General features: G+C 41.7%; 1 protein-coding gene across 6 annotated transcripts in view; it reads left to right on the top strand.

Annotated features, from left to right (window-relative positions):
* The window catches only part of BRSK2 (BR serine/threonine kinase 2), a 308252-nt gene that overhangs the window by 224547 nt on the left and 57957 nt on the right, over positions 1-25748 (top strand). For all 6 annotated transcript variants that reach the window (XM_080596108.1, XM_080596112.1, XM_080596110.1 and 3 more), the window contains 6 exons: positions 6858-6891; positions 8010-8078; positions 11077-11223; positions 19922-19953; positions 24704-24868; positions 25571-25668. In XM_080596108.1, coding sequence (XP_080452234.1) covers positions 6858-6891; positions 8010-8078; positions 11077-11223; positions 19922-19953; positions 24704-24868; positions 25571-25668 — 545 coding nt within the window. The remainder of the gene's footprint in view (positions 1-6857; positions 6892-8009; positions 8079-11076; positions 11224-19921; positions 19954-24703; positions 24869-25570; positions 25669-25748) is intronic.

Below are 25748 nucleotides of genomic sequence, written 5' to 3'. Positions count from 1 at the left end.
TGAGCCAGCATGAAAAGGAGCAAGACAGACCAAATTGTGGCTGAGATACTGAGCTTTAATGAGATGTTCCTCCATGCACCCAGAAGTTAATTTCCAGAATGGTTTTATCTGTGCTGTGAACACCGATAATGAGATGAAACTGTAACACTTGCATTGACAGTCAGGCAAGGAGTCTCCAGGTATTTCTGTCGGGCAGAGTGGGAGGATCAGCTGGGGTGTAGCAGCATGATGCAAGGAACTTCGTCAGTACAGCAGAGCAGTTACAGTGCAGTCAAAAATCCATTGCTGCCACAAGTGAACTGCTGAGTCCAAAGTTTGGATAGGCTTTAGGTCATCCCAGATCCTCAGCGGGCCTCACCAAGATATTCACGCAGCCTGAGATATGCCAAATGGCAAACCACAGAGTCAGTCTGATGGGAGCTACTCCTTAGATCATTCACCATGGTTTTCTGTAGTATCAATGGCTACCTGGAGAATGTGGTAAAAATTCAGTCCGGTTGTGTTTGTGTAGGAGAGGGAGCTAAGGACAGACTGGCTGTTTCATTGACATCATTTGTCACTGGGAGACTGCAAATCAGGCCATGCTTGTGATGAATCCCCATTACTGGAATCCTGTATTGCACGAATCCTGTGTATACACAGCACAGAGGAACAAGCTGTAGTTTTAAACACGCGTCTTTAGACCTTTGAATGGAAGAGAAGCTGTATGAATAATTCTGCTTACTGCAGAAACTGCACAACAAGGCATTCTCATGGAGAGATGGTCCTTGAAATGCCCAAGTAACAGGGCACTCCCCCATCTCTTTTCACAGTGATTCTTCCCAGCATGCTGCCTCGCAATGCTGTGGAATGGTAGATGCTGTCCAATCCCTCCTGACTTGTCACTAGGCAAGAAGAATGAGTGTCTTACGGTTAAACCTCTGGACTGGGACCCAGGTGATCTGAGCTTGATTTCTGTCTTTGCTGCAGGCATTCAGGGTGGTCTTAGACAAGACACATTACCTTTTTGTGCTTCAGTTCTTCATCTGAACGAGTCATTGCAGTGCCCAAGTTGCTCTGAACATAAACTGCAGTCATTTCTAAAGGAGTCTTGGAAAAGTAGGAAGGGTTGGGAAATTCTCTGGGCCTTGTTCTCTTTTCTTGAACAAAGAGGGCTCATTGCTAAACTGAAAGATTGAGGAAAATACTGTTGAGGTACAATTCTTGGGATTTTGTAATGATCCTTCCTAATTCCCCATTGCTCCTTACAGAAAGCTGACAAAGTACATTTTTGCCATCTCCTCACTTCTCTTCATTTCATTTGTGAAACGCCGCGTCCCACTGGAAGGAGATTGCTGCAGGCTGCCAGGAGATGGGAGAACCCCACAGCAGAACTGCTCTCTGTGCTGCCTCCAAATCTCTCTATCCCAAACAAATGAGAGCTAAGACAAAGCCAATATAAAGGTAGCTTGCTGTAGCACCAGACCTGATCTGTAAAGAGGCAGTTGGTACACAGACTGCCACCACTGCTGGCAGGCCCACAATTAACTGGGTGTATGTGCAGCAGTCCCCACATAACAGCGTCTCCGTAGGGAAACCCTGGCCTGATCCAGAAAGCCGTGTGCCTGTGGGAGAACAATGCTGATTATGACCTCTAATTTTATTGAGTGAGAAGAAAGCCGTTGTGCCTGCCGGTGGCATAATGATGGAAGAGAAAACAGCAACTTCCAACACCAGCACCGTGCATTCCTCTGCTCTCAGCTCTCCGTAGCAATTCCCAGCAACACTTTGTAGACCCACCGGCTGTCTGTATACATCAAAAAAGCACCTGTTCTCATTAGAATTGATCATTGGCTCTCTTTGAGCTCAGGGCATTTGGAACATCCAGTGCGCTGTGTGTTTGTTAAAAATGTTAACAGATTTCATCTAGCTCCTGGTTCCCGTACACCTTGTATTTGGCGGATCACCACACCTGTGATGAGATTAGTTCAGAAGGGTGGTGTGGTACTCAGCTGCCGTACACCTCAGTGTCCAAGCACCGCTTCTGATTTTAATGATAAGGCATGATGCTGCACATATTCTTTCCACTTTATATAGTTGTGTATACAAATGTGTGCATGTTATCTAAAACATATGCAAGTGTCCTGCATCCAGATACTGCTAGTGTTGCAAATTTAGGCTCTTAAACTTGGAATATGCCAGAATTAGCAATTTTTACCCCATCTCACCAAGAGCTTCCATTACCAGCACTCCATTTCCATCTCCTTCTCTGTTTTCCACTCCATTCTTAGCAAATTCTGCCAGTCATTTCTGCTCCATATTTGGTCCCATGTCCCAGATCCTTTACTCTTTTGCTAAATTCCAGCTCTAGTTTCCCCTACTTCATTGTCCCAGTCTGTTGCTCTCAGTCCCAGATCTAACTCCTGTTATTTTTGCACTCAGCTGGGTATCAGTTTTAGATAAAAAGTTTGGTCTGGGAAGTGTTGCCAGTGCTGGTTGAATTTTCATCCTGATGCTCTGGAAAATTTCCATCAGTAAATGCAAACTGTGCTTTTCTATTGGTTATGTTTGAATACATTTTTCCAGAGAATGTGAACAAATCATTAAGTTTTCCCTTTACATTTGAGGATGCTAGAAATTTTCCTTTTTTTATGGGAGAAAACATATTTAATTTAAATTAGATTTAAATAGTGGAAATGTTTTGGCTTGTACACAGCACACATGCATACACAAACATGAAACCAGTGTGAGGCAGACAACCGGCAGAGAAAATCTCAGAGACGTTAAATTGATGGTAAGCCATAAGCAATTTAAAATGAGGATTATGAAGGGAAATATCAGACAACTTTATTAATAAGGAATAATATTGGCCTTGCCTATAATACATCCCAAGGTATGTTAAAAGAGTTTTAATTCTGCAAAATAAAGCACTGAGATAAGATATGCTACTCTTTAAGTTGTCCGTATAAAATTAACTTGGCCCCAGAACATTCATGCACATTAGAATATGGCCTTTAATTACAAGCTTGTACAGTTCTTTTTCAGCAAATCTTTGTCTCATTTGGTGTTTTGATGATGGTGTGTTGTTTTGTTTTTGTTTTAACAGCTATTTAATATTTGATTTTTCCTCATCATTCATTTTATGGATCTATTTATAATTTCTGCTCACCACATTGAAGCCTTGCTATGAATGCTAGGTAGGATTTTCATCTCAGTCTTAAATTTACAAATATTCACTATACTGAAAATTGGGGAACCTGCAGATTGAGATTAGTTGTAAATGTCTTGGTTTAAGGTGCCTTTTTGTGTGCCTTCACAGATGGATTCCGGGAGAGGGTCAGAGAGTTTGATTCTCCAGTAAGCCAACCAGATGGATCTATCCCAAAGTTGTCCTTCATGGCACCAAGCAACCAAGCTTTAGCAATTCTTAGCTTTTGAATATTGAATTTTGCCATCTTTGTGCCCTTTTAATAAAATGGTCTGTTTCAGTTTTTCAATTAAGATCTCTTAAAGGATCCAAGTCTTAACAATTTGAACTCATATATTAATTAATGAACTGATTTGCAAATTCCCAGAAAGTCTACTTACACTTGGGGAGTAAACAGCTGTAAGATGGCTTGGCTGAGGGCTAGATGCTGAGTTTTCTCATATAGAGCTCAATGTCTGAATTGAAGATGTAATTGCAAAACAGCACTCAACCTTAACCACAGCTCGCACTTTAATTACAGCCCTACCTACAGCTACTGCCTTCACTGCAGCCCTAACTACCTGCTGCTCCTGGAACCGTTTCTTCCCTGCATTACTTTCCTGTGTGATCTGTGGCTGTTACTTTCTCCACTCAGGATGTTCTAGCATGCAACCTTCTGAAGAACTCCTGAAGAGCTTATCTATTTTGCTGCTCCTCTGGTGTTCCCCTTCATCTCAGCCCTTTGCTGCCCAGAACAGGGGGAAAGTACAGGCAGCCTTTTGCACTAACAAGTGGCTTCTGTTTCTGAAAGCCGGCTTGGAAATACTGAATAACATGGAGGTAGAAGGGACTCTAGCATCTGAGCAACAGCAAAACCAGCCAGACACAGGAGGACTTCATTGCGTCCACTTTATCAAGGTATCTTCATGCATAGGAAAACAGAGAGAGTGAGACTTCTTCCTTTCTGAAGAAACACTGCCTCTAGCTGTGAGGTCTGAAGAATGGCAGTCAGAGAAGCATTTCTTGTTCCCCAAATCGTATCTGCTTAAGTCATGGATCCAAAGGCCCCAACATGGACACTCATCTTTGATGGGACCTGGGAACTGTCAGGAAGTGCAGTAGATGACTTGTCACTCTGTAGAGTAAGGTCATACAGAACACCTCTCCCTGTGCTTCCTGATCAACCCACTGCTTCACTGGAAAAGCAGTTGCTGCAGAAGCCATACACAGGCAGGCAGTCTGTGTGTGCACAGTGCAGGTCTCTTTTACCTGTGTAAGGAAACAGTAGGTCAGAACTGCTTGCACAAGTCAGACGCACATCACATCTGCACTGAAGATACGGCACTGGTTGTCTCAGATCTGCTGTAGGATCACCGTATCTTGCTATGCACAGATCAGAAATTACTTTTCTATTTTTTCAGGTGAGATTCAGGATAGATGCACCAAGGATATATCCATTTCTCTCTGCATGCATGACCCTTGTTTAAGGTTGTCCTGGATGTCACCAATGCACTCTGGCTTATTTCCTCTGGTCAAAGTCCCACGTAAATGCTTTGCTAAGGGTTCCCAAGATCTTTTAAGATTCTTGTGTCCAAGAGTCACAGCTGTGAATGACCGCTCAGAGAGCCCTTCCTGCCCCAGGCAGGCTAGACGGGGAAAATCAACATCACCCTTGAAATAAACACTGCCAGCATCGGAGCTTTTTTGCAGCAGTACCCGCAGGCAGCAACTGCTTCTTGATCTTGCTGAGCGATATACTTATTTGTTATCAAGGGCAGATTGTGGCTTTTGCTGCACAGAGATGTAGCTGAAAGATGAGGAGATGGCCTAGGGGAAAAGGCAGGGAATGTCGCTCTGACACACATATATTGAATAATTAGCGATAAGAGCCAAAGAAATATTCATGACTCTGTAGAAAGATAAATAGATTTTTGATTAAATTTGAGTTTTCTCTTTAAAGCAGTTGAAGTTGCTCTGTGATTGGCAGCATGGAAATGAGTTTTCTACGGATTCTGGCTGGCCAGAGGATCCCGTTTAGAGCTGTTCGCCAAGATAATGCTGCAGATATCTAGCTAGTGCGTGCTGGCAAGAATTTAGAGTGGCTATGCCAGAAACCTCTGCTCTCTGGGCAGTTGCAGTGCAGCTGTTGAATGATCGAATCAATCCAACTTGTTGAAAGGATTTATTATAGCTTTTTCTCTGCCCATTTTCCTAAACTTTAGTCGAATTTCACTGGTGTCTTAAAATATACCTGGCAGGTTCCACTGCACTCCAGGAGACATCAGGGAAGTAAAATGCTTTAAGCGCATTTGTTAGAGAGACTCATAAATGGGCACCTACCCATCTTGGGGTCTTCACAACACCTACATTTTTCTTTTCAAGGGTGTTTGCACAGAAAGCTGTCAAGATGGTTGTATCCTGCAGCATTTGTAATTAAGGATTCTGAAATATGTCTTTGTTGGAGTCATCAGTATACAAATAAAAACTCAGAAGCACTTTGCAAATTGAGATAATGATTCATCCAGCACACCCCAGGTGGCATGTCCACCTAAACAGTATTGTGCTGAAGGATGCTGTGCTATGGGTTCTGTTCCTATAACTCTCTTTGCCACAATATTTTTGTTCAAGTTTATATCACATTACCACCTTCCTTACACCTCCCATCCTACCCCCTGTTTGCTGCCCTGTTGAAGCAGGCTTATGCTAATCATAGAACCATAGAAGGTGAACCTATGATAAGGTTCACAGAGCTGTGCTTCTGTTTTGCTCATTACTTTGTGAGACAGGTATTGCCCAGCCATGGTTGTGTTTGTCACAAGAAACAAATGCACAAATGAAGACAGGCTCAGGGACTGCTGGGAGGTGTCAGTATAAACAATAGTGAGATTGGCACGCAGGTCTCAGGCAGTTTGCATCCCTTTTTCTTGTCAAGTTACTTTAATGAAGGCTATAAAAATAAATAGCCCTGGCTATAATCTTTAGGAATTAAAATGATTACCTGGCAAGTTGAAGTAATTAACTATTCTCAGCCAGGAATCAAGGCAGAGATATATGTGTAGAAGGATGCAACAAGAATATATTAACTCACTAGGTAATAGTACTGCTGTCTATCCTTTTTATTGTTGTTTGGTGGTTTTGGTTGTGTTTTTTTTTTTTTTTTAAGGAAAAAAAATGCATGTTGAAACCATGTATTGGCAGCTGTAATGACCGCTGGAGTAATTGAGAGCAGTCTTAGCAGAAGAAATGCAAGAAAATGTTTGGGGATGCATGTGTTTGTTCTGAAAACATTGTTATGTTTGTTTGTTTGTTTGTTTTCCTAAAAGGCTTTCCAATGCATGTCTTCCTTCTAGTTAGATACATGGTCAAGTAAAAGCACATGGTTAGAAGGCTGGAATTTTGTATAATCGCAGAATATGCCTGGTCTTCTCTTCCTTTCTAGCTTTTAAGAAATTCGTAGTAGGGCCACAGAATTTTGCATTATGCTAGCTGACCGTTTTCAGAGTTTGTCTTACAAAGGTATTCTCATTAAGGTAAGGAAAGAAAGTGCTGGCTTTGCACACTTGCTTTCTGTATAAGCAAGCCAATCCAAAGCAAAATTGTTAAAGCAAAAATTGTTAAGCAAAATGGAAATGCAAATAATTCATAAATACCAGACTGTTGCATGCTCATTCAACTGTATTTTGTGTTTCAGATCACCACATTATGCCTGCCCTGAAGTTATCCGGGTAAGATGATTAAAATCAGTGTACCTGTATTTTAAAGTGTCACTCATTGCGTATGTGCTGATAGACCCTCCCTACAAGAAATCTGTCCACAGCAGACAGCATGGGAAGGGAGACAGCAAATGTAACTGTGGTTGTGGTTGTTTGGCTCAGCTCTGAATCAAGCCACATCAACCGTGGGAGGGAAATGATCCCATGTTGTTCTCACAGTACCCTTTGTGCCATGTGTTCAGACAGAAAAGCAGTAGCCTCAGTTAACTTGATCTTTCCACCCAAGGAGTGCAGTCCCCTATGTTCTGCCTTCCCTGATGTAGCTATCATTTCAGCAGAAGAACTGGGGTTGGCTGTCAGTGATGTTGGTTTCTTTTATGTGATATAAACTATCCTTTCCCCCTACTCTTCCTTTGTCCTTTTAAAATAAGTACCCCAGATTTCAGTGGGCAAGATTCACCCTGTAGCCCCCTGTAGGCACTGGAAGGATGCTATAAGGCCTCCCCGGAGCCTTTTCTCCTCCACGCTGAACAACCCCAGCTCCCTCAGCCTGTCTCCATAGGAGAGGTACTCCAGCCCTCTGAGGATCCTTGTGGCCTCCTCTGGACTCACTCCAACAGGTCCATGTCCTTCTTATGCTGGGGAGCTGAATCCAGAACTAGAGAGGTCTCAGGAAAGAAGCCTATCACCCTTTTGGAGCATATCATTAATATAAAGCCAAACAAGAAGTGTACAGAGGACACTGTCCAACCAATACCTGAGTTCACAAATAATGTGACTGGTGATGAGCTCCCTGAAGAACCAAGGAAGAGAACACCTTCTTGATGTCTTTAATGCACCTCTGACTCTGTTTAAGTGCCAGTTCTAAAATTGTTCCAGTCATCAGCCATTCCTGCCTTGCTCCCCACTTCTGACCCTGTTCTTGCAGAACCCAAATAAGACTGTAAACTGATGTTCATAAAATTCAATTAATGGGCTGTGCTGTGGCCTTCTAGTTGGGAAGGCCACCTTGGGAAGCAGGTGGCTGAACCAAAATGTGGGATTTCCCATTCTCCTCTCTCGTGTTCTTCAAGGGTAATTAATTCATTTACTAGTGAGCACTCTTTTGAACCTGTGTCGTTGCTGTGCAGGGAGAAAAATACGATGGAAGGAAAGCAGACGTCTGGAGCTGTGGAGTCATTTTATTTGCGTTGCTAGTGGTGAGTCATCTTCCTTGCTCTATCCTTTAAAAAGAAAAGAAAAATCCCAAAATGCTGCTGTATTTAATGGTGATTCTATTGACATCATGTACAGATTGTCGTTTTTTTTAGTTCCCCTATTTTTGTATCTCTCGGTTGCATCCTTTCCTCTTAGTTCTACATCAGTCCCAAAGGAAAAGCATGAAGAATATTTCACTGCTTCTTTGAAATGCGGCTGCTCTGCACGGGAGAGCATAGACAAGTGCTGAAGTCTTGCCTCCATAAATGTTCTTTGCTGTGTTGTAATATTGCAGCCCTTTGAAAAGCCCCATTCAAAGCACACTGATTTTTTTTTACCCAAAAGAATGCACAGGGTTACAACTCCAGGACACAGAGAATGTCAAATAAGTTGCCCTTCACAGGATTAAAACATGGCTGGGTTTGGGAAGCATTTGTTTTTTTCTGCTGTATGTATATATGCATTTCAGTAGGTATATGCATACATTAACTGCAGTCCTTTGTCAAGAGAAGATTTAAGTGCAACAATTTTGTTTCATGCAAGTATTGAGCTAAGTTTTTATTTGGTTCACTTGAGAATATAAAACTAAGCCAGTAGTACAACATTTAAATTAGTTCCCATCTGGCTCAGATGTAATACTTTCCTTAGTATTCAAAATGTAGTATCTTGTAACTTAGCCGTCTTTCGATCAAAGTTTCAATTCTCTGCAGAATTTATTCTGATTTGCAGTGTAATGTAACACTCCCAAACATACAATAATTGGATGTCCAGCTGAAAGCAGATAGGCTTGGCATGTTATCAATTTCCATGGTTAAGTGTAGGAAAATACAGATATAAGTTCATGTAAGTATGACATTACTACATGCAGAATTAATAGTATATGTGAGAATAGATTTAATGTGCATTAGTTTTTTTGTAATAGTGGGAACGATCATCTACAATTACAAAAATAACAACCCTGAAGCCAAATTTTGATGTCCTTTTATGATTATTAGTAAACCTAGTTACTAATTCTTCACTTAAATGTTTTATTTTGACAAAAGCATTTGTTCAGTGAAAATAAAAATTTCTGCCAGGGTTAGATTCTGTTCATAATTTTGGCTTAAAATACTTGAAAATTAGAAAGGATTTTTGTTTCAGAAATTATACTGATAATTTTTAAAAATAGTTAGAATCAAGATATCGTGAAATAATCTCAGTATGATGCTTTAATTCACCTTAACAAATTTTGTTCTTTTTTCTTTTTTGGTTATTAAAATTTTCTGATATTTCTAATTTTAAAATTTATTAACGTGATGTTGCAAGGGAAGAGTTTTAACTGTCTCACTAAGTATCCCCTGTTCATCTCTTGCTCTTGAGCAACTATTTGCATGGGTGACAAAGCAGAGGTATAAAATGAGCTCTTAATATGACTTACTGAGTTTGTAAGAAAAGACAAGAGAAGGTGGCAAGATGGCTAGGACTTGTGGGAGTGGCCTTTTCCTTTTCAGGTGGATTCTCTGTCAAGATTTGGTGTCTGTCTGTTGCTGGGAAGCATCTTCATCTGTTCCTACATATATACATGAGCCTGCAAAACGACTGAAATAAGTCTATTATTGACAGAGAGTGCAGAGCTCTCCAGTTAATTATGTCAGGAGAAACCCTGCAAAAAGTCTCAAGCTGTAATAGCAGGTGGTAGTAATAAAAGAGCTGTAGTTGTTACCTTCAGGAAATGCCACAAAGCAGCCTTGCTGTCTTCATCGTGGATTAAATTGTGTTAGCCAAAGTACTGAACTATCAGAATTGATTTTCCTGTGAGTCTGGAATGGTTAGGAGAAAAGCAGGTAACTCAGGAGGTTGGTTGCAGAAGACAGGGAGGCTCTTTCTTCATGGCTGCTTGAATGAACAAACAAAAGTAAATAGTGCCCAGTAGCTGTTGCCGTCAGGTGGGCTTTCTGAGGCTTCTGTAAATGGAGCTGTTGGTCTCACTAAACCAGACACAGGCCTCCTTATACAGATGCAATACTCGCTGTAGTAAGAGCAGTGCCAGCACTGACAACTGAAAGCTTCATTATCACAGCAGCTGACAGCTTGCAACTTCCTACAAACCTTCCTGGAAATCGAAGAAGCTCAGCACCTACCAGAATTAGTCAGTGAAAGAGGGAAGTGAGAACATCCAGGAAGGTGCAGACTTGCTATAAGAGGATATTGGCTTCAGTCGGTGGAGTTATCCTAAAGATTTCAACTTCTTTTTTCCTTTTTGTCCTTGCAGCAAGGATAGGCCTTTTGCTGCTTTTTGTGACAAGCTGATGATCTATTCAAAATGTAATTCCAGCTAAAAAAACTCAAGCCATTCATGTAAGTGAGCTACAGTAGGGAAGCAATAGGAACTGATGACCTGACCACAGCATGGGAACTGCATGAAGTGTATTAACCAGGGAGAACGTCTGCTGCTTCCAAAAGGCTAAAGTTGGTTAGGGTTTCTTTCAGCTGTGTCATTCCACTGCTCCGTCAGAAAGAGGATGTTCTTTGCTGAAAGTCTCTCAAATGCTGTTCACCTCCTTTCCAATGTCTGCAATAAATGTGTCTCGGGAAGATTAAAAATAAGGAGACGATAAACATTGCTGCAGTGAAAGTACGCCCAGGAGGAATACCAGCAGATCAAAAGCTTGAGCTGAATTTAAGTGAATCCATGCATCTTTGCTGAATTTGCCTGGAAAGGCAATTTCATATTTTGTATTATGCTTTATACTGGTAGTCATTTTCTAATTAAAGGTTAAAAAAAATATATACTGTGTCCTCAGTTTTTTTCCTGCATTGGAGAAAACACAGCAGCACTAAGAAATTATTTATTTTCAGTGGATAAAAAGACTGTTTCACTTATTATAATACTTCATTATGAGCTGATTTTCTCTTTTCCTTTCTTTCATGATGTTTATCTTGGCTTTTCTCCTTTTGCCCTTTCCAACTAACTCCCTTGCCCTCCTCTCTCCTATCCCCAACTCTGTCACATCCCTGCAGGGTGCCCTGCCGTTCGATGACGACAACTTGAGGCAGCTGTTGGAGAAGGTGAAACGTGGAGTGTTCCACATGCCACATTTTATCCCTCCGGACTGTCAGAACCTCTTGCGGGGGATGATTGAAGTGGATGCCTCGAAACGTCTCACGGTAGGAAGGCATTTGCTGCAAGCCATGTGGCCAAGGCTTCACTGGTCACTTCGTTGCAGTTGCGGGTGTATAATTAAGGAAACTTGTTGATTTGCTGCCAGTCCTGTGTGTTTCTTCCTGAACCAAGGATGAGTGGAGTTAGTGGAGTCTGGGGAAGAAGTTTGATGCCTTCTCTTTTAAATGATGGGGCCAGATTACCTTTGTGTTGCTTCTCTAGCTTCATAATTCTCCCTCATATGCCACAGTGGGCATTTAGACTAACTCCTTCATGATGTCAACACAGTGCTACTGACCCATTAGCACATTTTGGAGTCCACCTGGGTAGTCTGGCTCTCCTGGTAGGTGCACCAGTTTGTCAGGGATGTGATGTAATTGTTTGAAGGTCAAAACTGCTAGGACAGTTCTTTGAAGCTTTGCTATTAAGCAGAGTACGTTTTTTTTCACATTTCTAACAAAAGTGTGGCTTCTCGCTTCATGCCACACAGCTGCATTGTATTCTATCCTGCATGTGCTCTGCATTATCCTGTGGCAGCATTCAGAGTGGGTACCTTCTAGTTCGCTATTCCATGTCGTGCCCTGTGGTCCTGAGCACGATTAGACCTGCAGTGCTGAGCTCCTGGCATTTGGCATTGAATCATTGAATCTTTGCATCTCAGATACATCCCGTCACTACAACAGAGAGCCTGCAAGGGTGAGCACTGTGTAGTGATTGTATCCTTCATTAACACTGTGGTAATGTTTTGGGGAATTAAAAAAAATTAGCAATTAAAATCGTTTTGGAAAGCAAGATTGCCTGCTTGTCAGTGGAGGCTTCTGCCTTTATGGGTACATTGCCCTTGTAAATCCTATTGTCAGGCTCTGGTGATGATTTTATACAGATTTACTAAGCTCACAGATTCTGAGTGGGAGTATGTATAAAGAAATGTAAATTTAAAACTCCTCCTGGTTCTTCAGTCTGCTAAAATATTTATAAATAAACTCTCAGATCAGTGCTTGGCCTCTCTGCTGAGATTGCTAACAGCATCAGTCTCCACCAGCTGTGATGGTGCTTTTGGGATGCACACACCTGTCTGCTAAGAAGTGAACTGAAGCTCCCTTCTCAACTCTCTTAAGAATAGTACCTGGCAGCTGCAGCCAGGCTTTTATTTCGTTCCTTACGAAACCAGGTCATGCACGGGTGACGTAGGTAGAAAGTTCTTTATGGTATTACAGGTATCCTTACCTCTGCAAACACAGTAACCATCACATTGCAGTATGGGAGTAGCACTGATAGAAAAATAAATACATATGTTAGGCACTTCAAAAGCCCTTTTTCATTATATTTTTAAAGAAAGTGAGAAAATATTTTTTCAAGTATTTTTATGCGAAGAATTCTCCAGAGGCTAGGGCTGTACTCTGAGAAGTGAGACAGGTGTTTTTTGTGACTGAGAAAGTCACTAAGTCCTTCTCTACCTCAGTTTCCTTTCCATGAGGTGAATGTAACAGTATTCCCTGCCTCACAAACTGGATAGAGCAAGGCAATAAGGCAGCAAGGGGTGGGTAGACGAGCCCCTGAATGACGAGCATACTGCCTTTGCTTCCCAGATACATACATTGCTGCTCTTGCTCCGGAAACCAGCATGATGCAGAACAGATGAGATGTTCTTATTTTTCTCTGAAAGATCTTAGTGCAGATGGCTTGAGTATGCCAGTGAGCAGATCATCAGACATTAGATCTTCTTCAAATTGTTATGATTTAATTTTGTTATAGAACAATCCAATTTCTTAGTATTGCCTGAAGGTTTTGAATTATGCGATACAACAGAAACTGTACACACACAAGAGAGAAAAACGTTAAAGTAAATCAAGGTCCCATAGTGATCTCCCCCTTTTCTTGATCAAAAAGAAGGTCTTATTTCCTTAGGGAGAAAGAAAACAGATCAGTTATGGACAAGCACTAACCAGTAGATTGTGAATAAGAATTTGAAATAAAATATCTTTAGGAGCTGAGAGATGAGAGGAAAAAAGGATTGGTCTTTGTTACTAGCTGCAGTCTTATTTTCATTATTTTAGGGTCTTGGTTTGCTGTCCCTGCTGCTGTCACACTTCCCTTTCTATGCTGTTAGCGTTGTGGTTGCTTAGAGCGCCAGGCAGAAGGGAGCTCTTTGTTTACTGCACAGGAGCTGGGAATTTATTTCCAGGAGAGATCTGAATTCTGTTTCAGCTGCGTCCTCTGAAGAAAGGATATAAGTATGGGTTTATTTGGAAGCCTCTATTCCTGGAAAATTTCTCACTTGAATCAATTTGATGTTTATATAAAGATGTGAGCAAAATTGTGGCCTGGGTACAATAAGGACAGATGTAGTTGTTACCATTAGTGATTGTTCGTTCAGTGTCTTACTAGTGAATTCAGCAGAAAAATATAGTGAATGTAAGGTCACTAGATTTTTTTCTTCTATTTTTCCTTTCCTCTCTCTGCTTTGTTTCTTCTTTTTTTTTTGATTTATATCTTTTTTTCCTTTTCCTCCAACTGCATTTCCCTCCCTGCAGTAATTGCCATTTCACAGCACACCCACACCTTCCCCAGTCCATCTGTTAAAATGATCAACAAAAACAGAACTAGTATTCACATTCAACTGTCATCATTCGGCTTCAGTGGTAGAGCTTGAGACAATTAATGGAGAGGAGAGTACTCGGAATTATTGTTGCTGGCCCTTTCCTGCCTTCAGAAATTGGCATTACTTTTCAGTGTATATGATTCATTTATGGAAAGAAGAGTTCATTATTTCTTAGTGGAATAATCTTCATGCTCACCATGTGTTATGTAACCTGAAGAACAGACAGTGGGATGTGCCTGACCACACTCCTTTACTGGGCTTGATTACCATACTTTGAGTACAAACATACTTTGAGTAAAAGAATCCATGTTTTTCTTTCAGTAGGCTGCAAAAGGAGATCCTAGGTTCTGGGCGTGGTATTTCTGACCACCTGTATTCAGGAAAGATTAAATCAAACTGGCAGTGGTGTAAAGGATGAATACTAAGGTGGTCAGAACTGGAGAGAGCTTGTCTGAATAACAGTCTAAAAGAGCTCGACTTAGTGTACCCAGGTGATGTGTGAGAGAGGATGCACTAGTCATCCTCATATGCATTAGAGGTAATTACCAAGGAGAGGTTTATTTAAACTAAAGGAAGATACTGTCACAAAAACACATGTATGTCAAATAGCCTGATGTGAAAGTAGGCTGGAAATTGGAAAACGCATTTTAGCTGTATCAGTGGGGTTCTGGGACAGCTTTCTAGTAGAAGTAGTATCAGGAGGGCAAAGTGAACTAGTTTTCAGTTAGATAAGGTTTATGGAAGAAAATGAGTGCTCTCAGTGCCTGCAGTATTGCAGGATACAGTTCCTTTCGATTATGTGCACTTTGGAAAGTGAATGTTTTCTCCTTGGATGTTTTCAATGATTCAGCATCTTTACAGTGGAGAATTACAGTTCCTGTGGTAGAATCCATTTGCATTCTCCACTGATGTTTTCTTCTGCAGAAACACAAAGGCAAAGAGGGGAGAGTAAGGAGCTTTTGGTCCACTCTCCTGTTAAAGATGGGTGAGCATTGTCAAAACTGTGTATGTGTAGTAAGTTGGATCAGAGCAGATCAGTTATTGCAGAATAAGCTATTATGATAAAACTGTTACTGTTCCCAGTGCTGACATTTTATTCCAGAATAAAATGACTTAACTTGCATTGAGTGTCCACATAGATGTTAAGTCTGAAATACTAGCCAAGTTAAATTACCCAAATTTTCAGAATCTCTTCTCTGATGTTCCTTTTTTTTTTTCCTGGGGTCTAATGCGTGCTAATGATGACGTTATCTCTATTGCTTGGAGCACAGAATCTAAAGAATGTTAAAAAAACAACTGAGGGAAAACTTATCTTGCTTCCTTCATTTTTCTAGAAGGTCTTTTGGTAAGGTGCCTATCACATCATTCAGATTATCTCACTTCACCACCTGTAGAATGGAGGTAATTGTCCAGTTGATGTATTTTAGGCAGTATGCTTTTGGCTGCCAAAGGCCTATTCCTACAATGTGCACTTAGCACAGTGATGCCTTGCCCTTGTCAAGGTCCCTAGAGGCTGCTATCGTATGGCTGCTACTACTGACAAAGATAATAGTTCTACCACTGCTGTTTGTGCTCAGCTTGAATCCTTTGGTCAGGAAAAGCCTGTATCTTGACATCATACAGCAGGTTTAAAGCCCAGACTAGAGGATCTTCTAACTGAACAACAAGGATCTGAAGTGTAGATTGATTTAGTGCACAGATGGGTTTGAGACTGTTCACTTTCTGGACAGGGAAGTTTGGAAACTGACATGAGTTCAAGCCCAGAAGCCCTCATCCATATCTACAGACTTCGAGAAAGTTTTTCATCAGGTCAGAACTTTTTAGCTTGGCAACCACTCTGCTGAGATCGGTGCTGAGGATGTAGACAGCACTGTCTTGTTTTCCATCTGCCTGTCTGTCTCCATCTGTTGTTCCCGGTCTTAGAATTCAGACGTAAGCTCCTTGGGGGAGGAGACCTCCTTTTCTGATTAATTTATACAGCTCTTTATCACAGTGGATCTATGAGTGTGGCTCCTAAATGCTACTTCAGTATACAAGGTTAATATATATTGGAAGTATTTTAAGTAAAACCATGATAAAGGAATTCCCTTTCTCCTTCCATCACAGCATTTTAGTTTGCAGAAGTCTGTCCTCTGACTGTGCATGTGCAATGGATCTGAGCATGTTTTGTTGTTTTAGAGATGGCATCATGAGGCAATTGCCTGCGGAGGCTAGGAGATATTAGGAAGCAGCATTTTAACAACTTCCATAAAATGGCATTAAATTTGGCAAACTCATGTGCAAACAGCAAGAAGAACCCTCTGGGGAGGGCTGTTAAATGCCTTCGTCACTTAAATGCATTTAAACATTGTGTTTAAATGAAGGCAGGAGGAGTGAGATTAGCTCTCACTGTGTATCTCCCTCCCCTGCACTGCATAGTAAAAAGCATACAGACTTCTCCTTGTCAAAACCAATCGCCCTCCCATAACCCTTCTGTCACTTTAATGCAGATGAAAAGCAACAAAGCATTAATTAATTACCTTTAAAAAAGCAATGAAGATGTTGGCAGCGGCAAGTACACTTGTAATAACATTTCAATGCAATTACATTTGAATCAGAATAGAAATTGGTTTTGTAGAGTACTTTCTGTATCTGGGATATCCCTGAGTACTTCACAGCAATGATTTTGATGTGGATGGAACTGCAGATGTGTAGGTAAACAGCAGCCATTGTTGTTCCCACATGAGAGCTCTCATACACCTTCAGATATATATCATGGTGCTATGGGACTTCTCTTTCAGAAAAACGCTATATGGGATAATTAGCTTGGAGGAGATTGATCAGCAGGATGGACAGAAGGGATTTCTCTTTCATATCTTCTCCGAAGGAGCCCAAGGGTTCCGTGACTAAGACATGAACTGGTGACCCTCCTTTCTTCCCCCTCTCTGACTTAAAGAACAAAGTGCTGTTTTCTGCCTATCGCAGGCACAAAAGAAAAATGTGACCCAGAGAGACAGAAAATGCAAGAGAAGAAGCAAGCATGAAAGAGACATGGACATTGCTTAGCTGCATCATCTGCATCTTGTCTGAAATCATTAATGTCTCTAATCCTCCATGTGGTGTATAGGAAATAGAGTAGATATGCATCTCAGGCTCTTTTCAGTGGTGCCCAGTGCCAGGACCAGAGACAGTGGGCACAAACTGGAACACAAGAGGTTCCATCTGAACACAGGAAGCTGCTCTTTACTATTCAGTGACAGAGCCCTGGCACACGTTGCTAAAGAGTGCTTGTGGAGTCTCCCTCCTCGGAGATCTTCAAAAGCCTCCTGGATATGGTAGATAGACCTCATGTCTGGGTGTCCCTGCTTGAGCAAGGGTTGGACCAGATGACCTCCAGAGGTCCCTTCCCACCTCAACCATTCGTTAATCTCATAGGGTGGTTTTACCAAACAAAGGAGGCACAGTCCTTAGCAGATCCTCATAGTAGTGTGCACTTGATAACTAAAAATGTTACAGGCCTGTCCTGTGGAAGATGTACAAAACAGACTCTTCTAATAGGCTCTGTACCTCGGCTTGCACAGAGCAAGAGGAAGAGAGCTGCATCTCCAGTCTGTTAGGGGAACATACATAGATATGTACCTTATCTCCTTAAATTAAGCTGCTCAGGGGAGACGGCAGTGTGTCATGAATACTCCACCTGTCTCTTAGTAGTGCAGGAGTGAAAGGACTGCCTGATACGGGGGAGCTGTGATGATGGGGGCTCCCTGTGGCAGAGCTGTGGCCCACAGACTGGGGTTCTGTGTCATATAATGCAATGCCAGTATGAGCAGTAATAATTAAAAAAAAAAAAACACGTGGCCCTGTGGTCTCTTCAGTCCAACTACCAGAGTTCCTGTGACTGGAAATAACGTGACATCAGGATGCAGGTTTCACCTTCTGTCATGGTTTCCTGAGCTTTCCTTGTTTCTTTGTTTTTGATACAAGTCCTGTCTCACTTTTAAAATTATCTCATATAGAGCTGATCTGAGATTGTCTGGGCTTCCCAGTGTGGTGTTACCCAGTTGGGCAGCTGAACTCCACCATAACTGTTCTCTCACTCCCCCTCCTCAAAGGGGAAGCAGGAGAAAATGCGATGAAATGGAAAAAAAAAAGGGGGCTCAAAGGTTGAGATGAGGACAGGGAGATCACTCAACAATTATAATCACAGGCAAAACAGACTCAATGTAGGGAGATTACTATAATTTATTGCCTATTCGTCAGGAGCAAACTGCTCCAGCATGGGTCCCCCACGGGCAGCAGCTCCCCCCAGGCCCCCTGCTCCTGCGTGGGCTCCTCTCCACGGGCTGCAGCTCCGGCCCGGGGCCTGCTCCTGCGGGGGCTCTCCATGGGCCGCAGCCTCCTCCAGGCCACATCCACCTGCTCCACCGGGGGCTCCTCCACGGGCTGCAGTGTGGAGATCTGCTCCGTTTGGGACCCATGGGCTGCAGGGGGACAGCCTGCTCCACCAGGGGCCTCTCCACAGGCCGCAGGGGAACTGCTGCTGCCTGCCTGGAGCACCTCCTGCCCTCCTGCTGCACTCACCTCAGGGGCTGCAGGACTGGTTCTCACCCCTCTCTCCTAGCTGCAGTTGTGCAGCAGTTTTTTTCCCTTTCTTAGATCTGCTCTCACTGAGGGACAAACAACATTGCTCATGGCTGGGCTCTGGCCAGTGGCAGGTCCCTTTGGAGCAGGTGGAGCTGGCTCTTATCTAACATGGGGCAGCTGCTGGGCTCTGCTCACAGAAGGCACCCCTGCAGCCCCCTGCTACCAAAACCTTGCCATGTAAACCCCATACATTCAGGCAAGGAGCTGTTGTCCCATAGCACAGAGGCCTCTGATTCACTCCTCTCTGTGATGAACACTTACTTTCTATCTGTGAGATTTTGTTGTTTGTCCATTCCTTTTTTTTTTTTTTTCTTTTTCGCTCTCTGATTCTGGAATTGAAGTGGAAAGTAATAGGAGCAGGACAGCTGTCTCCGTTCTTCCTGACCAGTTTAATGGGCCTGCGATTTCATTGTGTAGCTGTTAGCACTTGAGTTTTTTTCCAGCTCTCCCCTGCCTCTCAGTTGCGTGTTGCACAAACACAAGCTTGTGTGCAGTGAGAGTGCACATTGCTCTGCACGTACAAAGGCGGTTTGTAACGGGAAATACAAGAAATATTGTTCTCGTAATGAATAATCCCTGAGTATCTATGAAAAGTGCTTTTCTATTGTGATGATGCTTCAAAAAAACAGGATTAGAAGGTTCTGCTGTAAGTATATAATGTTAGTTTGTTCTCCCTGCTGTTGGGGTTTCTCTTGGAAAAAAGATGTTATTTTTTTCCCCTCTGCTCATGGGAATTGTGGTCATCATGTAACATTTGCTGGTATATGCCTTCCATGGGTGGACAAAGCCACTGTTGAGCTTTGGTCAGTCCTTCATTACATAGTAAAATGTTCACATGTGAAGCAGAAAAAATGGAAGCAAAATAAATTTGCAGTCTGGGGTTCAGCTGCTGGAACAATAAATAGTATCTTTTTGACATAGAACCTAATTCCACTTGGTCTTCAGATTTTAATGATAAACCTGACACTAATCAAGCATGCGTCCTGACAGAAGATCATGTCACATGTCCACATTTTATTTTGTTCATGTACATTGTCTATTTCAACCTGTTTCTGTTTCGTTCTCTCTCTCTTTCCAAAATAAAAACCAGAAATGAACTTTTGCTGTAAACTGTCAGTCATTGTGCACATACTGATAGGAGCAGTTTGTTAGCTTCAGTTGTATTTTCAAGGGGAATGGCTTAGGAAGGGAAGAACTTAAATGGCCAAAACACTTGCCGGTGAAGCCTCGTCCTTGCACATTTTCCTGGGATTTGCTCCTGAGTTGTTCCATTGTCCAGAGTAATATTCTCATATACAGTGGGGTGGGTGAGGATGAACATGCTCTTTATGCAGTAAAAAGTTCCTGTTGTTCGCACAGATCCAGCTCTGGAATAGTGGATTTAGTCCTCACTACAAGCAAGCCTTGAATAAGGATGTCTTATGGAGTTACCTTTTTTGTTTTACAGAGTTAATTCCTTGTTTTCTTTTTCTTTGCAGCTAGAACATATTCAGAAACACATATGGTATATGTAAGTAACACTTTTTGAATTCACTTTTGCATGCATTCAGTATTAATCATGTTATGGGGGCTGGTATTCTCGTGATCTATGACAAGAGAGATTGGAGTTTGAAAGCAGCTTTCACACAGGTGGAGAAAGGGGCAGAGGATGGGAAGGCATCTAATGTGTTGGGTTTTTTTACCCTCTGCTGCTAGTATAATTTCATCTCTATAGATTCAAGCTAGGAAATATGTATGCAGTGACTAACAGTTGTCTGAAATAAAACATTTAGTCCACCAACTTGTTGTGTTAAAAAGATATCTGCAAGTCATCACCACTGAAAAAACCCACAACCTAACAGCCGTATTTGGTTTGCTCTTCAAGTGCTCCAGAGAATCCCTTGTAATACCTTCTTGACAAGAAAGCTTTTGCTTGTTCCTTCTTGGCATCTTGGCTTTCCAAGTAGAAACAAAAATTATTATATTGATAAGTAAGCACCTGTGAACAAGAGATTTTCTGTCTCATAATCCCTACTGCTTCACAGCAAGCTAAGAGGCTGCTTCTGACCTTGTAACCTGTTGATGTGAGAGTAGTTCTGTGACTTGATTAAAAGCAGCAGTCTTGACAGTGAAACAGGAGGTCTGTGATAAAAGTACATGCCTGTTGAGTGGTTTGGGTGTAAGGAAGATTGATAGCTTTTAAAAGTGACCTTGCACTCTGTGTAGCCCTAATAGTATTTAAAGAAACCTAAGTAAATAACATTTTTTGTTTGTACTCACGATAACCCAATCAAACTAAGGAGAATACTTCGCAGATATTAAATAAGGAAATTATGCTTTGATACTTGCTTCTGGGGGTCAGCGTTCCTACACACTCCCTGGGTGGGTGATAAGAAAAGTCCTGCCTTCATAATCCTTCTCTCATTGCTCTTGGGAAATATTTGAGGATGATATGAACTGATATTTAAGCCTGTCACCAGGAAGAAAAAACACCTTTGTTTTGATTTGTTTTGTTTTCTCTAAATCTATCTTATGGGCACTGTTCACTTGCTGGCTTCACTGACTTCAGTAGGACCCAAGGGCATTCAACAGTTTGTAGAATAACATGTTTTGTTCTTAGTTCACCTGAAATCGTGGCAGCACTCTGCCTGTGGCTTTTTCATGCGCTCTACAGTTACCGGCTGACATGGCACCTTTTAAAATCAGAGAAGGACTTGAGTCTTGTTTGCTACAGGTTTGTTTTTTTTCAGCTCTGATGGATAAATGTAAGAGAAATTGAGGGGGAAAATCTCTAATTGTAAATCTGAAGTAGCCCTCCTGTAAAGTCGCACTAGAAATTCCAGAAGTAAATTCTGGTTCTGTAAGACTGGACAGCTGATCCCCTTTGTTTCTTTATGGAGTAAGATCAGCTGACTTCAGTTTCTCTGTGCTTTAATCAGAAGTGGAATAGGAAATAAAATTAAATGTCGTTGATCACTTCTATTATTACTGTAACCATCCTCAAGATTTTAACCTGGAAGTTTTCGCCTCAGAGGGTTATTGTCCCCGGCTCACGTGCACAATTAGGCAGGTGTTATTTCATGACTTTATTCTAGATTTTAAATATGAAGATTTTTTTCTTTGCAGACATAAGCGTTAGAACGTTTTCATGCACTTCTTGATGAAGGTCAGATTCTGTGATGACTGGCACAGTGAACAGGTTTTTAGCCTGACGGAAATGGCATCTGAAGCCATTCTCATAAGTATAAGCTGAGTTTTGCAAAAGCAAGTGCCTCCTACACTCCTGCTATAGTCAATAAAGAGAGAGAAAGGCTCCTCCAGAAATCTGTTCAGATTGCCTAAAACAAAGTTTCTGCTCAAAATAGCTTTTTAAAGCTATATTTTTAAGGCTCTCTCTCTCTCATTCTCTACTGGCCATGGATTGACCTAAGGAGGTTAACCTCCTTTGGCTAAATTTAGTCTGTGAATAACCTTACCACCTCCAAAACTCTACTGCTTTCATCTGGTAATGTTTCACAGCCTCTTTGCATTCATTTTGCCTGGAAATACTGATGCTGACAGAGAAGGAGTGGTTACAAGTGTTTGCACACTGTAGCTGTTTTGCTCACATCTTTCATTTTCTCCTTACTTCACTTAACACTACTGTCCCATGTTAAATCTTTATTCTTTGTCATATATAAGTTGCTGACCTGAAGGTTGTTCTCAGAACCCAATAAGTCATTTCACTTAATTCTTCAAATAAATATTCAGGATTTTGTAAAACTGGGGAAAAGGTTTAATTGCAGTCTCAGCGGACAGAGAAGGAGGTCTTGAAAGTTGAAATCATGATTCACAAGCCTATAAAAAAGAAAAACCAAGGAGAAACCTTTCATCACCAACCTCCAGTTCTTCTTACTCTCCCACCCAAATTAATTCAGTGAGTTTTTTTAAGCCTTTTTAATTTAATTCATTTATTTTTACTTCAAGCACAGGTTATCTTCAATCAGCAAATAAACAGCAGATGTTTTCACCTCTTTGTACTAAAGCAAGATGGCAAATAAATTTAGCTATTACGGTAAATGCATACTTCAGTAACACTGAATTATTGCCCTAATTGTGGAGGTACCAAATTTACTAAAATCAGAAGAAGAATGGTATCAGTGCTGCTTCACTTTGCTCTGATGTAAATGTGCATCTCAGTGAGATTCACAAGGAAATTTCATGGAGAGACTGAAAAAGTCCGCCCTGTTCTGGAATCACATCCATTGTATGCACCATTCCTCACAAAAGAGGCAGGGTTTAAAAGCAGTAATTACATTCATGCAGGCCTTTAAAAAATATACGTGATTTGCAGTATTCATTGGGTGACATTGTTTGATGTCTATGTGGGTTGAAATGCAACAAATTTGTCACTCTCTACCAGACTGAGAATGGAACAGGCAATACAGGCATGCCAATCACAGCACAGACCGGTGATTTTCATTTCCCAAAGCACTGAATGCATTGCCAAATGATGAGGCACCTCTTGCAGATTTTTCTGGTACCTGATGAGGAGGTATGAATATTCCTGCCTATGTCTGAGGCTGACCAGGTGCCGGGCATAAGGAAAAGCCACTTTTCACTGCACAGAAGATACCAAGTTGTGCTCTCTAGAAATGGCACCCAAGCTGATAGCTGTAAAAGATGCTTGCAGGTGATATTCTGCTGTAGGCTAGGGCAACAAGTAGGCAACCCAAAATTTCTGGGAATTTTCCAAAACAATAATTTCTTCTTAGTCTCTTAAATTACCTTAAGGACCTCTGTTTTTAATGTAATAAATTATTAATGAAGTCTGTTCCTTCTAAAAATGAACTCCAGATCATTAAAAAACAAAATCTCAGCTGCTGTCCGAAGGTCCATCCTGCAAGAATTTATCTTAATGACAATATCATCAGTGGCTTTAATAGCCAAGGTTATGGTCTAGTCTTTGCTTATTACCTGCTGGGAGCTAAATCTTGACACACTTTGACTAATAACCAGCTTTAAGAGTAGCTACCTCCTAAAGACAGGGCACTCATGGAGTAAGATATTTCTTTAGTTGGACAAGATTTCCAAATTTAGCCATTAGATTCAGGACCATGTTGTCATTGCACAAGACATAGAGACTTCTGTGAGACTCCAAGGAGGCATCAGCCCCATAAACAACAAATGCAGCCTGGACCCGATAGTCACACATTGACATCACATAAAGGAAAGGGAAGACCTCACCTGAAGAATTTGAAAGCCTCAAGGTCACACAGAGCATCCACTGAGAAATAGCGAAGGGCCCGGATAGACAGTTTCTCCAACCAAAACACCACCACCACCAAACCCACCTCTTTAGGTGGATAGAGTTGACCTAGGTTGCTCCTTTCCCAGCTAAACAAAAGCAAAGGTTATCCAGGGTGCCTGCAATATGTAGCATTTGGTCTGTTACAGATGTCATGACATCTTGACATGTTTCTTACAATAAGGGCTTTTAACTGCAACAAATAATCTGCATTTCCTGAGTCCAGTCAACAGAGTGAGAGGATCGTGCAGGAAACCTGTGTTAACTACTTTCAAAGAGTAATATGCTCTACCACTAATGTATGTTCCTAGGTTTGCCACTGACCTCAGGCATCATGCTTGGGCCAGAAGTTTCAAATTTGCATTTCTGAAGAGAAGCAGAGTTTTATTTAGGAATATAAATAAACAAACTGGTTTCCTAAAAAAAATCCTCTAAAGTGTGTTAAATATATACCTCAACAGTGAGATCTCTTAAATCACCTTGGAAGTTTCTAAGTACGAAATGGTTGCAGTGCTGGTTGTAAAGAGCTGGTGAAACGCAGCGAGGGTTTGTTCTCACAGCTCGTTGTTTGAGGGGGAATCGTTCAGCTTGCGCTTCCCAGCCCGACAGCCTGAGTCTGGCCTGCTGATGAGACAGCATCTCTAAAACCACGTAGTGTTGTAGAAATGTTTGGCATTAGGATGCTGAACAGCTGCTTACATTATGAGGGCACTGGTAAGTGAAGTTCCTACTGCTTTTCTGACTGAACACAGACATTTCTCATTAAAGACCCAAATCCACAAGGTGCTGGTCATTCTCAGCCTTCATGGTGGTGTCTTCTGAAGAGAATATCTGTCTGGTTGCGAGATCTGGTCTCTCAGTGGGGATTTAACAAGCTATTTCCATATGTTGCTGCAGGCTGTGTTTCAGAGTACAGGTTCATTTGTGACTCATGTTTCTTTTCTCTCCTTCTTTCCCTGCCCCCTTTGTCTCTCTAATCTTCTTTCCTCTGCAGAGGTGGTAAGAATGAGCCAGAACCAGAGCAACCAATCCCTCGAAAGGTGCAGATTCGTTCTCTCCCTTCCTTGGAGGATATCGATCCAGACGTGTTAGATAGCATGCACTCGTTAGGCTGCTTCCGTGACCGAAATAAACTCTTACAGGACTTGTTGTCAGAAGAGTAAGCACTTGCTCAGTCTTAATATCAGTTGGGTGTCCAGGGGCTGGGATGCTTACAGACCTGGGGAAAGGTGGAAATCATTTTACTGTGTCTCTTGCTATGAGGGACTTGTAGCAACGTCTCACTCTCTAGCTGCTCAGCAGCCAGTGATGTTCTGGGAGGGAGCAAGGGGTCACTGAACTTTCCTAACACTTGGTGTCAGCGGAGGAATATTGTTGTCTCTTCCCTTGCTGCTAGGCATGGTCATTTCACAAAAAGATGGGTCTTGCAGTCCAGACGGGGAGGTGTTGGTGCTGCTATTTGTGTTGGATATGCCTTTGTGGGCAAATTGTTACTTATTTCAAACTTATGCCTGAGAGCTGCTGTGTTTCCTGAGGTGTTACCAGGGACACGTGGTGGAAAGAGCACACAGAGGCTCAGGAAATATGTCTTGTGCCACTCTCCAGCTTCTTGTGGATGTGTTACCTCATCTATCCTGTGGCTCTGTTCCAGATGCGTAATGTGGGAATCGTATTTCCTTCTCTCACAAGCTGCTTGTTGGAGACAGCAAGGTTCTCAAAAGCTTTGTGGGTTATATATCTAGTTGGCAGGCATTTCCAGCTTATTTAGAATAACTGTAACTATTTGTTTGATGAGAAAGGTTTATTTACACATTGTTGCTTTTTTATCTTCAAATTTAAAGATATTTTCATTTTTTTTCAGAGAAAACCAAGAGAAAATGATTTATTTTCTTCTGCTTGACCGGAAGGAGAGGTATCCCAGTCATGAAGATGAGGATCTTCCCCCCAGAAATGAAATAGGTACTACAGATAAGACCTCTGTCATCACAAACACATCTTAAGTAGTTCCTCTTCATCTTTTTGTTTTTTAATATCCTCAA

This window comes from Anser brachyrhynchus (genome assembly GCF_964034855.1).
Source record: "Anser brachyrhynchus genome assembly, chromosome: 5".
Classification (NCBI taxonomy): domain Eukaryota; kingdom Metazoa; phylum Chordata; class Aves; order Anseriformes; family Anatidae; genus Anser; species Anser brachyrhynchus.
This window is presented reverse-complemented; position numbering and strand designations above follow the sequence as displayed.